This window comes from Halyomorpha halys, unplaced genomic scaffold (genome assembly GCF_000696795.3).
Source record: "Halyomorpha halys isolate HHAL.00 unplaced genomic scaffold, Hhal_1.1 Scaffold147.1, whole genome shotgun sequence".
NCBI classification, from domain to species: domain Eukaryota; kingdom Metazoa; phylum Arthropoda; class Insecta; order Hemiptera; family Pentatomidae; genus Halyomorpha; species Halyomorpha halys.
The window spans coordinates 1,085,450-1,100,332 of record NW_027116131.1 but is presented as its reverse complement, the minus strand read 5'-3'; the positions used below and the strand labels follow the sequence as shown (position 1 = coordinate 1,100,332).

The 14,883-nt window shown below is 30.9% G+C and overlaps 1 protein-coding gene across 1 annotated transcript; it reads right to left on the bottom strand.

The window, feature by feature from the left end:
• Positions 1-65: 65 nt before the first annotated feature.
• On the bottom strand, positions 66-12,343 carry LOC106678592 (leukocyte elastase inhibitor C). The gene is made up of 8 exons (XM_014417181.3): positions 12,277-12,343; positions 7,332-7,417; positions 7,070-7,249; positions 5,153-5,435; positions 3,208-3,422; positions 1,403-1,588; positions 445-586; positions 66-202 (listed from the first exon to the last, which is right to left on the bottom strand). Exons 1-8 carry the CDS (start codon positions 12,308-12,310, stop codon positions 66-68), a joined length of 1,263 nt encoding a protein of 420 aa, XP_014272667.1. The 5' UTR covers positions 12,311-12,343.
• Between the last annotated feature and the right edge of the window lie 2,540 nt (positions 12,344-14,883).

The window sequence follows — 14,883 nt, the reverse complement described above, 5'->3', positions numbered from 1 at the left end:
ACAAACTAATAAATATAATTTTACGTTGTTACGTCTTCTATATTTTTTGGCTGTTGCTTTGGATACTATGTTTCTGAGTTTGGATTTTCTAATTTTCCTGCAACTACTGTGTAATTTTCTATTTTATCCCTCAAGAAAAACAAGAATGGCCTATTCACATGAAACTCTGGTATTGCTGTCCGTAAGCTGGCAATGCTAGTTGCTGGAACAGAAAAATCATTTTCCTAGTAACTTTTTTTGTATGTGTATATATCAGTTACAATTTGATTTTAGTACTAATTAGTAAAAAAAAAAAAACATGTATGCTACTAGCATAAAAACTGTGTTAGTGGTATTATCAAGCATGAGTTATACTTAAAAAAAAAAAAAAGACAGTTTGAGGTAAGTATAATATTTTTATTAATACATTTCAACTAATAAAAGATAAAATGTTATCATTAATACCTGTGAGGTGGTTGTAAGATGCAGACTTTTCATTGACTTCGATGGATACATATTGGACAAGATCTGCCAGGTAGAGCTGCTTGGAACCAGTTATGGTTGAGAGATCAGCCATTGCTGCGCTATAGACATCTTCGACACCATGCTGTGATATCATAAAAATATTAATTATATCATATTAGTAATTAAGAAAAACTATTTTACAAATCAAAGTAAGGAATCATGAAGAATATGGTTCTGAGTGTGTAAATTAGCTCATACTGCCTAAATTTAAAAATGACACAAAACAAATTTGTCAAACGACATCTCTTTAAAAATTAATAATAATACATATATAATTCATTTTGTGGAATATGATGAAAGAGTTTTTTAAAGCAATTGAATAATATTTTATACTGGTTAGATTTGCCTTAACTGTTCTTAAACTAAGAATGTGTTATAATAAGCGATGTAATTAAATGGAATTTTTCTATATTGATTTAATTTGCATCTCTTGTTTCTATAAACTTTTTATTATTTAATCGGATTATCATAGGAAGATTGGTAGTTTAGCACATTTACTGCCGACCACCAAGTTTGTATTCTTGCCTAGGTCGCCGACTATAAGTTATCTTGTATTTTTATTTGAAAATAACTTGCAGTAGGCGTTCTATACATGATCGCTAACTACAAGTTATCTCGCAGTCGGCAGTCAACATTAACTTAGTATGTAATTTAATTACATCAAATTCTTCAGCCTTATCTTGTACTTTTAGAAATTTATTTCTAAAAGTACAAGATAAGGCTGAAGAATTTTAATTACATCAAATTCTTTAAAACATCTAGTATTATTGGCAATTAATCTATAAACTGCCAAGTCTACTATTTTTCGAACTTAGTGTTATCAAATTTGACCATTTGCAAGAGTTCGGACTATTCAGAATTTTTATTTTATGTATTAAATTAATATAATGTTATATACCTTATTTAAAGCACCCTTTGGACGACTGATGGTGTAAAATTTGAACTTGGGAAGACAAATTTTCATAGTGCGGTTTACTAGCTTCTTGTCGATTGTCGAGAGGTCCAGGCTTGTGAGTTTTGATGTGACATCTTCTAAGCTTTGATCCTTTTCAGGCAATATAATATCAAGAACATATCGTCCTCCCTATAAAAGATTAAGTTTTAATAAAATTGTAAACTATTTTTACTTATAACAAGCTTATGCGTATAATATAAGTTGTGAAAAAAAATAATTTTTCTTTTTGTATAATAATAATAATTTGCGATACTTATTATTAAAACATATCTAAAATGCTTGGACTTTTTACTATATATTCAGGGTGCCTGATCTAAAATTATAATCATTAACTGTTAATTACAAGATTTATAAATAATTCCACTTTTTTTATATATTTGTCATTCATGTAATATAACTAGACCATTGGAAGAAGAAACATGTAAGAAGGAAGTTGAAACAGCCATTGGAAAAAGAAAATCTTATACAGCAGTGGAGATAGTCAATATTTATGGGTATTGAGTTTCTAAAATACACCTTTTGGTTAAACAGATCTGGGAAATTGAGAAAATCCACGAGGAATGAAGATAGTTTCTATTTATTCCAATTCACATAATGAGACCAAAGACGGATAATAATAACTATCGAGAACTCACACCAGTAATAAAATATTTATGTTTATCTTAAATTTTCGAATCACAGAGTACACCAGAGAAATCATCAGAGATTACCGATGTGGTTTTAGGCGTAATTGAACTATTACAAGATTTAAAATTAATTTCAGTTGTTTGTAAAATTGTTATTTATCTAATATAATTGAACCATTGACAAAAGAACCATGTTAAAAGGAAGTTGAAATATCCATCACAAAATAAAAATCTTATAGAGCAGTGGGAATTTAGTATCTAAAATACACCTTTTGGTTAAAAAAGATCTGTGAAATTGAGAAATTCCCCAAGGAATGGAGTGTCTCTATTCCAATTTACAAAAAGGGGCTGAAGATAGGTAGTCATAACTATCAAGGACTCTCACTCCATCCTGTTCCACATAATATGTATGTTAATCTTAACTTGTCGAATCACAGAATACGTTGAAGAAATCATCAGAGATTACCAATGTGGTTTTAGGTAAAATCATACAACTATTGATCAAATGTTTTCATTACTTTTTGTCATTTATTTAATTAAGATGAGTATGTTAGCTTATAGGGCTCAGTAACAAATGGATTCTTAAAATGTTGATAAATCCTGAACTGACTGGTAAACACCTCAAGGGTAGCAAAGCATAGGTGGGAGGATTATAGGTCATCATAGGTCAAGACAGATCTGGTTGATTTGGGTTTGGACGGAGTTATGTACTGAGTGATTAGTGGTATCAGCATCGGTTTTTTTCAAATCCTTTTAATTATTATTATCTTATACAACAAATATGTTAGAAAAGTAACAAATAAAGAAAATGATTTATTGGTGCTATAATTATAATATATTAAAGATATTACTCTTCCAGTAAATTAGCTAAAATACTGCGGTAAACTTTTGTAAAATTCACTAAGTAAAAATTGACTAGATAATGCTTTATATAAATAGATATTTTAATGAAAGTTTATCATTCTAAAAGCTAAAAGACTCTATCATAAAGATCCTGTCAACACTGACTAAATTTTATGTGTTGCAGTGTAGTTAAATAATTTGTTTTCAAAATATTGTCTGTTTTTTGAACTAAGAAGTAAACTATTCAACCATGCAGCTAATAATATTTGATTTGGTGACCTGGTATGGTAGCTGTAGGACCTCGGCTTTCAATTGTTCCAATCTTGCCATCCGGAAGTTACCAGTAGACTCGGCACAGTTGACCTTTACAGGACCAGACGGTGTCTGAAAGTTACATCCCTCAACTTCAGAGAAACTGTCAGCCCACATGCCATTGAAGAAGAGAGCATTGAAACAGATTGCTTTGGACTTCAGCTCTTTTTCACCTTTTTTAGCTGAAAATGATTTTGGTAAGATCGTTGGAAAATTAAAATCATTTTTAATTAAGAACTATGTTAGCCTTTTTAGATGTGAGAAATATTAATTAATTAATCTAGAATTTGTAATATCATAGGCTTACAAGTGAAGATTTTCTAGTTTTGAGTTAGTTGGTTTTTCCAGTCAAAAAAGGTTAAAAATATTTAACTCCAAAGAATTTATTAATATCATAATTATCTACTGACAAAAAGTAAAGTTAATATTTCCATAACAACTATGGAGAGGTGTAGCCTTGAGCATTTTGCTCATATTGGGAAATAAACGACTATATTTTCCTGTTATTTCATCCGTTTTGTTAATAATTTGTATACCTTTCGCTAACATTTTGATGTTGTCATGGCTACTTGTTTATGTTACTCCCTCTTTTACTTTCCCATCTATACTCAATTCAGTTTAGCTCCGGTGTTCCCCCAACGGTAAGACAGCATTTCTCTCACCTGTTTTCAGAATTTTGCTCACCTGGACACCCCCTGCATTTCTTATTTTAAATCATAAACTGAGGCGAGAAGATCTTAGAACTTTTACAAAATCTGGATTCTTCAGACCCTGATAGAAAAGCTATTATTTACAATATCAAATTCAAATTGCATTGAAAGTGATCTTAAATATTTTTGTCAAAATCATATCCAATTATATAAAAAAAAAAATAGTAAAAATTGTCTTCCATGAGATAAATAGTCACGGGACACCCTTAGGGGACAATAAAAGAAGAATACTCCTGGCAGGTGAAAAAAAAATGTTGTCATCTTAAAGTTATATATTATACTGGAATAGTTTCATTTATAATTAGAACTCATGAATGAAAAAGTACTCTTCCTTATTTTAATTATTTATTTTATATCGTTAATAAACAATAACAACGTTCCGGGGTCATCCCATCATCAGGTATCTGATTAAACATCTATTTATTATTACATTGTGTTTTCTCCTTATTAGTCTTGTGTTGCTAATAATAACATATTATTGTCACAAATATAAATTTTTTAATAATTAAAAAACAGACATATTCTAAATAAGGAGATATTTATGAGCGATACAAGACCAATAAGGAGAAAACACAATGTAATTATAGATAGATGTTTAATCAGATCATGTTTATTAATGACGAAATGTTGTCATTGTTTATTAATGATATAAAATAAATAATTAAAACAAGTAAAGAGTACTTTTTCATTCATAAGTTCTAATTAAAAATTTGTTTATAAAATATCTCAAACCTTCAGTTTTCCACTTACTATATTTCACTCGTAAACCAATATTCACTATATCAATACTGCTATCTATATGAGGTAATGATTCATCTGTTGAATTGATTTTATTTTATAAAGTTACTCATAATAATTTTTGTTTTATTCCATGTAAATAAATCTTATTTAATTTGTATTTAAACATTGACATGATAGTTGATATATACAGGATACAGCTTATGCACTTTATACTGAGTGCATTATTTGGTTTGAATGAATATCTTACAGTCAAAGAGTAATAAAAAAGATTAATCAAAATATATTTGAGAATATCTAAAAATGATTTTTAATTTAAAATGACACAAATTAATAATATGAACTTGATAATGGACAGAGGAGCTCGAAAAGTTGTTGAAATGTCAAAAGAATAAAGAAGTGGATAAAGGGAGTAAATGGATTCCTGAAAATAGATATAATAAAGTTTAGTAATCAAAACTTACAGGGTGGAATCTCCTCTAGTCCATTACTATGTAAGGACTGTATGATTTCCCGTTCGACAGCCTTAGCTCCCTCCATTCTTTCATTTGTTTGTTCCTTTGCTGTTGTTGTTTCTGTTTCCTGACTGGTCTCATTTACTTCAGGGCTTTTTAGGGAGTTATTAATCTCTTTAACTTCAGTGTAATAGTTCTCTTCAAGGATTGCTTTATAGCCATCCTCGATTGTTACGTTCTTCTTGAGATAGAACCAATTCTTGAATTCTGGCTGGTTTGGTACACCTCTTTCCTGCAATACATTTAATTCATATTAAATATTATACTAGTAATTGCCCTTCACTGAATCAAATGTTAAAATAAGTCAACCTTTAGATAAAAAAGTGATATAAAAGAAATTAGTTAATTAAGAAATTACTTGCTATTGTTTATTCCATTATGGAATTTTATTAAATAATTAATATTTCTAAATATTAGTATACAAATATTTTTTTGTCTAGATATTAGAGATTGTATGTAGGTGTGTAGGCTGTTATTAGAAGCTTGAAAAATATGTCTCCGAGAGTTGTGTCACCTCATTCATTGTGACAATAATCTCTGGAAGGGTTACAGTCAGAGTCGAAAGTATTTGTATACGATTTTTACTTTTATAAAATTGCTGGTAAAACTTTCATTAATGTTTCATAGGGTCATCTTTGGGTCTCAATATACATTAAAGGTGCTATGTCATTGAGTCACCTAATTTTTGCTCTCATAACAAAGGAATTTTCTCTCACTCCTTAGTAATAAGACTTGTGGAATTATGGAATTTAAATTATGGAAATATGAAACATTAAGATTTATTTTTCGATTCTTTGAATATTTTTCAGTTTGTCTGTAGGATCAATATACAGTGATTATAAGGAGTAACCATTGAACTTAATACAATCTAGAGGATCCATGTCTGAGTTCCTCATAGCATATATCTGGCATCCTTATCCTGTTGAACATGCAATTTTCTCTTTTTTCAAATTTTCCAGCTCTAATTTCAAATTTTTTTTTTTAAATGTCCATATATTTTATATGATGCATTGTACCATTCTAAATCCAAGGGATTACATTTCAGCAGACTATGCCTAACAGTAGGGATTGCATTTCTAGTTTCTAATTTAAACTATAGGGCTTTCGGTTGTGTGATTAATTTTTCCAAGACATACTGTCCTCATATTGGAAATATTGTCAAAAATTGCAGAGAAAAAGAATATTGCTTGAGAAATGAGAAGTGCAGTCCCCACTGTCGAACATAGACATAAGTTACTATTGCTCTGGGGTTGTATGAATTATGTTAGAGAAGGAGATCTTGAATTTATAGATGGTGTAATTGTATCTTATAAGGTATACTGAAATTAGTGAAAGTTGTGGGAAGCTTGCAGATTTTTTTTTTAGAATTTCTAATTTTTTTTTATTTCTAATTTTTTTACTAGAATTTCTGTTTTAAAATTTGAATTTAGAGTACATATATATAAAATATAGAAGTGGGTAGCTCAATGGTAAGGCACTGAGTTACAAAATTCTGACATAATTTAACCTCAAAATCCAATAAATAACTGAAATACCTAGATGTAGAAGGGGATTGTTTTCTTAAAATTTACTATTTGAAACATAACCCCTTCTTCCACTAATCCCTTCAATTCTGCTATAAATCTTTACTATAGGAAGATGGCCAGGGTGATGGTCAAAAAAGGTACAAAAATAGGAGAAAAAAATATTAATTAGGAAATGACGTGAGTACAGAAGGTACAATCAATGATTGGACTCAGCCCTTATGAAGACCTACAAAGTGGGACGAAATGTTGGATTCTAATAAATATTTTTTCTGCTATTCGAACCATCCTACTACAATGATCACATACAGTCAATTAATAATGTTCCAGTATAACTCTTTACCTGCATAGGAGCGAGAAGAGCCCTGTAGGCTGTCCTCACGGTGTACGAATCCTCAGGTAGCTCCAAAGCTTTTGCTATCTGATCCCTCGTTGGTCCGACGCCTCCTTCAGCCAGCACTGCCAACAACGTTGAGTAACCGAGCGGTGAAAAGACGTAATTACTGTCATTAGACTGCCTCAACTGCCAAAATGTAAGATATTAGTTAATGTTATGTGAAAACAAGAAATTTTAAATATTTTATAACGTTTTATATTTTTAATACCTGCAACATTGTTGTGCTGAGGAGGTTGGTACCTCTTCCTATGAACCCGGTGTCTGGAGGCGGAGCTGCAGACACTACTGCTAACCCTAAACAAAAAAATTTCAAGAATTAATTTTCTTTCAATTGAGTATATTTTATAACATCAGAAAACCATAAATTACTTTGATAATGATAATTAATGCTTGGTATTTTTTTTATTTAATACCAGATCGGCCTTATTATGGGGGAGGGGAGGATATAGTCTCGAAGGATTAGCGAATCCGAAGGTTCGATGCCGTTACTACCAATCATTGTCTACATACATATATTTTCTGACGTGCCTCCGAAACTAAATCTGCTATATCAGTTTTAACACGACACTCCCATCTACGTTCGCTCTGTCCCTCGGGCGTTTACCCGCCTGTTTAGCGTTTATTGACATTTTAAAGTTCCTTCATTACTAAGTGCCACAACCGTCTGCCATCTTATACTCCGCTGTACTATAATCTGAATTATATTACCTTGTAGGTTCCCTTAATTCATAAATTCATTGAAGATGAAATATTTCTTTGAAGCTCAGAGGGCATTTGATTCATTTGTTCTCGAACAGTTAGTCTGTGAGTAATTAATGCAAGAGTCTGGGGCGGGGGGGAAGAGGGAGTTATTTCACCCCAATTTTTATTACTTTGTTTTCATTATACTCTTTCAACGATAATTAGGAGGAATAAAAACTGGCGATTAATTCAAAATCTTATAACAAATTATCACTCGTTGTTCCGTATATATTTCAACTACCAAAAACACTAAAACAATTTATGACTCGAAAAACCTGATGAGCCCCGTCACTATTTGACTGACACAAAATAAAGACTATCCCTTTCCAAAAGATCAAATTTTCTCAGCCCCCTCTTCAAATACAGTACCAATGCAGAAAAACAGGCTACTCTCGGACCGTTTTTCCCATCATGACAACAACTCAACGCACACATAGGGGTTAGAAAAAAAAATTATATAATATCATTTAAAGTAGAGTATATTTTCTAAAATATGAGTCCTAATAGAGTTGTTTCCGAGATACAGTTTTTAGCTGTACTTTATTTGGAAAAGGCAACTTATTTACCAAACAACGATAAAGTCAATATGTTGTGAATTTATTTTAGTAATTATCATGGAAACGTAGGTGCGAGTAGCTCATTGGTGAGGCACTGTGCTACTAACTCTAGCGATCCGGGTTCGAATGCGGCTGTGGCATATATTTATTTATTCTTTTACTGTTGCCGTGAGTCAGCACAGTAAGTTCGGGAGCCCTCCGGGGTTCACCCAGCCTCATGAAGCTTGTACGCTTAGTCCGGCATAAATCTAGCGATTGAGCGTGGTTCTGACCAAATCACCTACTTCCACAGCCGTTGGTCTAGTAACAGTACTTCCTTCCAAAGTACTCCTCCTTTGACCTCATATCCTCATACAAGACTAAAAAAACAGGAAACTGCTCGTCGATTCCGATTATTACAACATTTACTAGACAAACGGTCCAAACTTCCAATCCATTACAAAAGACTGATCTACATGACTATTATAAGGCCTATTTGGACATACGGAGTTGAGCTATGGGGCTCCACTAAACCATCTAATTCCTCTCGAATCCAATCCTTTGTAAAATCCTTAATGCTCCTTACTTTGTCACAAATCAAATCATCCATCAGGACCTCAATGTCCCTTATGTTGCCGATTTGGCCAGAATCAGATACCAATCCTTCCATAATAAACTTCCCAACCACCCAAACCAACTCGTTTCTAACCTGGCTTCTCCTTCACTACCTAATAATTCTCCTAGGCGTCTAGATCTTCTCCTTTAGAAATGGGTAAATTCTCCACATGTTTTTCTCATGTCATAATATCACTTACAGCAAATTTATTTGATGTGTATATATGTATGCAGTTGTAAATATCAATAAATAAATTATTTTTAAAAAAATTATCATGGAAATAACGTCATGCGAATGTCTATAAGCTCTCAACTGAGTAGTAGCAGGGAATTTCTAGTTGTTTTGAAAAAAGTTTGATTAATGAAAAACTATATCTCAGGAATTATTAGACATAGAGATGCCTATTAGCACTTAAAGTAAAGCTAATTCAATTTACTATTGTGTAGGTGATGAGGTTTATATTCACAAGAGTAGCAGTTCCTATGATATTCGCCAAAATTAGTTCACAATATATTCATTTTTCATTAGTTGGAAAAAGAAAAATGTTGCTTTTTGAAAAACTGTATATCGATAACTATTGATTGTAAAGAGTTCTATTAGAGCTCATATTTTAGGAAATGTAGTTGTAGGTAGTTATAAAAAAAAGTATGGAGCTTTGAATGAAAAATGAATCAAATAAACTTCAGAGGACGTTCACCTTAAATACTTCAATATTTGCTTTGTAATGAGACTTATGTATCCCTGGTATATTATAGATAATAACTGAACCTTTTTCTTACTGAAAATAATATAATTTTTTTTCTTTTATAGAAAGACTTCAAAAATGATTTTTTTTATCTTAACTGCTGGAACAGCAGTCATTTTTTCATTCTCCATAACAGTGGTGGGCAGAGTCATCAATTTTGAATAGTCATTACTCATTAAAGTAATAAAAAATTGGGGTAAAATGAATTATTTTTTCTCCTCTTGTGTTCTTGGAATAATTGTGTCTTGCGTGAAAAATTTAATGAAGGTTGGGTTGCCATTTTGTAAAATTATCACAAATATTATGTAGATGCCTAATAGCTATTTTATTGATCCATAAAAAAAGTAATTTGTTGTTTGACCGTTTTATAACGATTTATCGTTTGTGAATTCAACCATTGTCCCGCATTACAGAAGTTGTAACTTTAATTTTTTACCTTTTTTCTGGGCTACAATGGCAGCCATTTTTGTTTTATAAAACATCCTGTTTCTCGCGTTCCTAGGGGTTTACATAAACTTAAATTACTCCGAACTGGTATAATCTAGATTGATGAAATGATCACACATTCACTTATATAACTAGTTTTTTTAAAAGATTCTAATACGAAATGAGATTTTAAGACGTATGCACTTTTTTGAACTGACTGCGTCCAGAAGGCATAAATGTTAAAAATCAGCCACTATTTTTTAAAAGTTTTTGACGATTTTCAAACAGCATCCAAAATGAAGTAAGAAATCACTTTTCAGGTGAAGTAAAGAAAATGATTTTGAGTCAACGGCTAAATATTATGTTGTATCACTTCATTGTACAGATAGATATAGCTCATAAAGAGCAGATGACACAAATCATGATATAAGTAAATACTCAAAAGGGAATTGGTTCCATCGAAAAAACATTTATGGATTTTATTGAATCGAAACAGAAATAGCTATAATATCAATTTGTCATCTACTACTTTTACTTACGCGTGTAATAAAGTAACTTCATATGCACGCCCATGTTTCTAGTAGATTTATTATTATTAATTATTTTATTATTGTTATTATTATTATTCTCTGATTTTATAAAACACGAATTTTAAAAAGAAAATAAATAAATAAAATAATGATAAAAATAGTGTTGAAGCGGTACCAATCTATGTACTTGACATTTATACATTCCTCTACAATCGTTATTGATCTTTCTAATAACAGATTTGTTTACTACGTTTTCTATTTTTTTAATTTATCATTTCAATCATTATACTTGTAGACCCGGAAATGGTACGCAATTGTTAGATTTAGTGATGAAGATAGATAGATTAATTGAAAGTTTGATATAAATTAATATATTTAGTTATTTACATATTGGATTAATGATTGAGTCAATTGCTCATTATGTCTATTAAATAAGTTTATATAATAAAAATATATGGTAAAAAATAGAAATAACTTCAACACGACTCATCAAATCTACATCAAACTTCAATTATTAACATTGGAAAAATGGTATTTAAAGAAAACATTTGCTGGCCTTCTTTATTTCAAGTCTCATTATGTTTTTTGTTTTTTTAATTTTATGTGAATAAAAAATCATTTAATATAATCAGTAATATGTTTCTCTTATTCTTCAGAAAAAGACAAATCGATTGGCATACTATAACTATGAAGAAAATATATACTTTCTGAGCTCCGTGTTTAATTTAATAGCTTTTATTTTACCGAAAATATTGAAACAGCTTATAACCTTCACGGGAAAATCCTGAACTTATTACAAAAAGTCCCATCGCACTGGGATGAACCATTATGATGGCAGTGCATTAAGTATGAGCATGCGCATATTAATTTTTATATATTAGATTAATAGTACTTACTAAGCTAAAAAAAAAATTCATTATTTTTTATATGATGGTGTAAGAAGCCAATGGGTTCGAGGTACAACTTTGCTGATAAGAGGTTGTGCTGATATTCCTTCCAGTGAATGGATCAAGTTTACGCTTAGGTTTTAACATACTTTATCAATAATTATTGGTAATTCCACAATTTTGGTTCAGGCATTGTTAGGTACAAACGAAATATTTTCAACTGTATCCCTCTGGCTTCTCAACAGGAATGTTATTACGTGATGGGAGAGTAAAGAAAGGGGGTTCTTCTCCCCAATGGTTTAATAATCCGAAAAGTTGAGAACTTTGAACTTTGAAATGCGAAAATTGTGGTGAAATAATATTCAAAGAAGTCATTATATTCAGAATTATTTATAAAGCCATTTAGATTGGTAAGTTTTCTAGTCATGTTTTAATAAAATGGCTAATTTAAAAGTACTTCTCTCTCTAACTTAAAAGTATTAAAAATACTTCTCATTCCTCCGGTTAGTTGGAAAATTCAATATTTTGACCCCTCCTCTTCACCTCCTCGTGTGTTAACTTCATAAATCTGAGTGATAAAATGAGTTTTATGCGTATAGGTACTGCCCTTGCAGGGTAAAAAAAAATCCTTGAGGTATCGCTTGTCATATTTAAATATATTTAAAATATTACCTGCTATAAAGAGTGAAGCTAAAGAGATGGACATGATCTGACTTGTAACTGGTCGGAAGAGATGCTGGTCGGACGACTATATACTGGTTGGATAACGGGGAACTGCCCCAACCAGCTCCGCGTCCGTCTGTTTATTTACTTTGTTCTTCCCTATTTATTACTTTCTTCTTCTTATTTCCCTACCTTCCCTACTTTGGAAGGAAAGAATCGGAAGAAACATCGTTATCACGAAGATCTCAAAACGATGGAAAGATAAAACCCCGTTGAGTTGGAACCGTTGTTCAAACATCCATTTTATTTTACTTCGACAAGAGCAATGACCTGAAGTAAAACATTTTCTTCCTTCAAAATACATTAAAATAATTTTTTTTCCACAGTTACAGTAAAAAAAAAATGATTAAAGTTTATTAACGATTGTTATAACTTGAGAATCCAAAACTGTTTAGAAGACCTCTTAATCCTGCTAAAATTGAACATTATTGTTTAATTTATAATATTAATACATGTAAAGCTTATTTAACTCGTTTGAATCACATAAGACTTACTAAGTTCCCATAATGAATAAAAGATATTTTCTTGTAGAATTCATATGGAACGAACACATGAAAACAAATATTTCACCGTATACCTTCAAGTACCATTGGTAGAAAAAGGTAATATTCAATTAGAATTATGTAACCATACGTGATGCAACCTATTAATTTAATGTTTTTCTGTTTTAGAGGGATCAGGAAAAAAAACCCATAACGAAAATTAAAATTGACTTATACTAAGTCTTTATAAGACTTGATGATTAAGGCCGGAGGCGGAGTGGAAATCCATATTGACTATTCATTATCTATAAGGTCCTAAGTAAATTTTTTTTTCTTCTAAATATGTTAAGTCTCAATTACAAAAAGATATTAATTTTACATAAAAATGATGGCTGTTGTTTTGCTAGGATTTGGAATGGGTGTCATCTCGAGGTCACAATAGGCACTGTAATAATTGCAACGCAATTATAATTTACAATATTTTTTTCAAAAAAGACTTGTATTTAGTGACTATGCATATTCAATTGAAATTAAAGCAAATTTGGTGTTCGTACTTACAATTTTCTTTCTGTAATTAGAGTAAAGCAAAGAAGTTCCAGAAACCTCAGAACGCCTTCAAAAAAATTATTGTGACCAGTAAGGTTTTAGGCAATTGACCAATTGTTATTTACTTTAGCACTAAACAATAGTTCGAATAATACTATTTTGGTAAACTAGAGAAGCTATAGACATCCACTCATTTTTTAGTACATTCTCTACCTGAAGGTGACAGTAAGCACCTATGAGGGTGACGATTTTTTTTTGTAAGAATGAAGCTTATTATAGATAAATTTTTTCATGTAAGGATTAACACTGGATTCTAGGAAGAACACTGGATAAGAATACTATTTCAAGAATATCCGTTACTTTGTTTTCTTGTTCCTTTGTTATTATTATAAACCTTTCCAACCATTCTAATCCTTTGGTTCAAACCTTATCTAGTTCCACCCATCCCTATACAGCCCTCCTAGAAGGTTGAAACGGCAGTGGCCAAGAGACTTATTGTAAAATAAAAATGGACAATTGTAGTTTTGGTAATGGTTAGATTCTCCACTCAAGTTGAGTGTTTGCGGCGTTAGCGCACTTGCTCAGCCTCCACTGGCTCACTACTAATGATGCGGCGAAAGGGATGCGCTGGAATCTTTTGAACTCTGCTCTACCCCTTACACATGGGGGATAGAGTGGGCTCAGGGATCCTCAGGTCGATTGTGTAAATATTGTATATAAGAGTGTGAATGCGACTAGAGATTGTTTTATTTTTATTATTATTTTATTTTATTTATTTATTTTTTCATAGACATAGTTTGATTATGTTCATTTTGTTTATCCTTCTGTTTGTATATATTTTAAGATAGATTTTATTTATTTGTATGTGTTTTTTTTTCATTTATTTATATTCTTATCTTAGTATGAATGTGATCATTCATCACTATTACCCATTGCCCACAACTGTGTGGCAGATTGTATTATCTATCAATAAATAAAAAGTATCAATAAAAAAATTATTATTATTTGTTTAATATATATATATTTAATAAGGAAAAGATAATAAAATAAGCAATTATTGTCGTATAGGAACTTCGGTTCAAGCATACAATTTTGTTTTATTACTATTAAAACTATCTGATTTAGGCCGAAAAGTGCCAAATTGACAAAAATCAAAATCGAATTATTTCAATCAAAAATGGCAAAACGTGCGATTTTGAATTGGAATATATTATTCCATAGACCCTGAATCGGATAGATAATTGATTTAAAACATACTACAGAACGGAATAAAATGTGTAGTAACATGGGAATCCGATCTCAACTTCTGTTTTTCTAACTGCCCTTTTGCGACTTAGAGTGGAGAAAATCGTACAATTAGGAATGCATAAGTCAAAAAATGAACAGGAAGATAGCTGATTGACCGTGTGTAAAAATAAATAGAAGATGGTTCGGGTGTGGTCAAATAAAAACTCAAATAGTGATTATACTATCTCTATTGAGCCAAATGTAAGTAGTTAATATAAACGATATATTAACTATTATATAT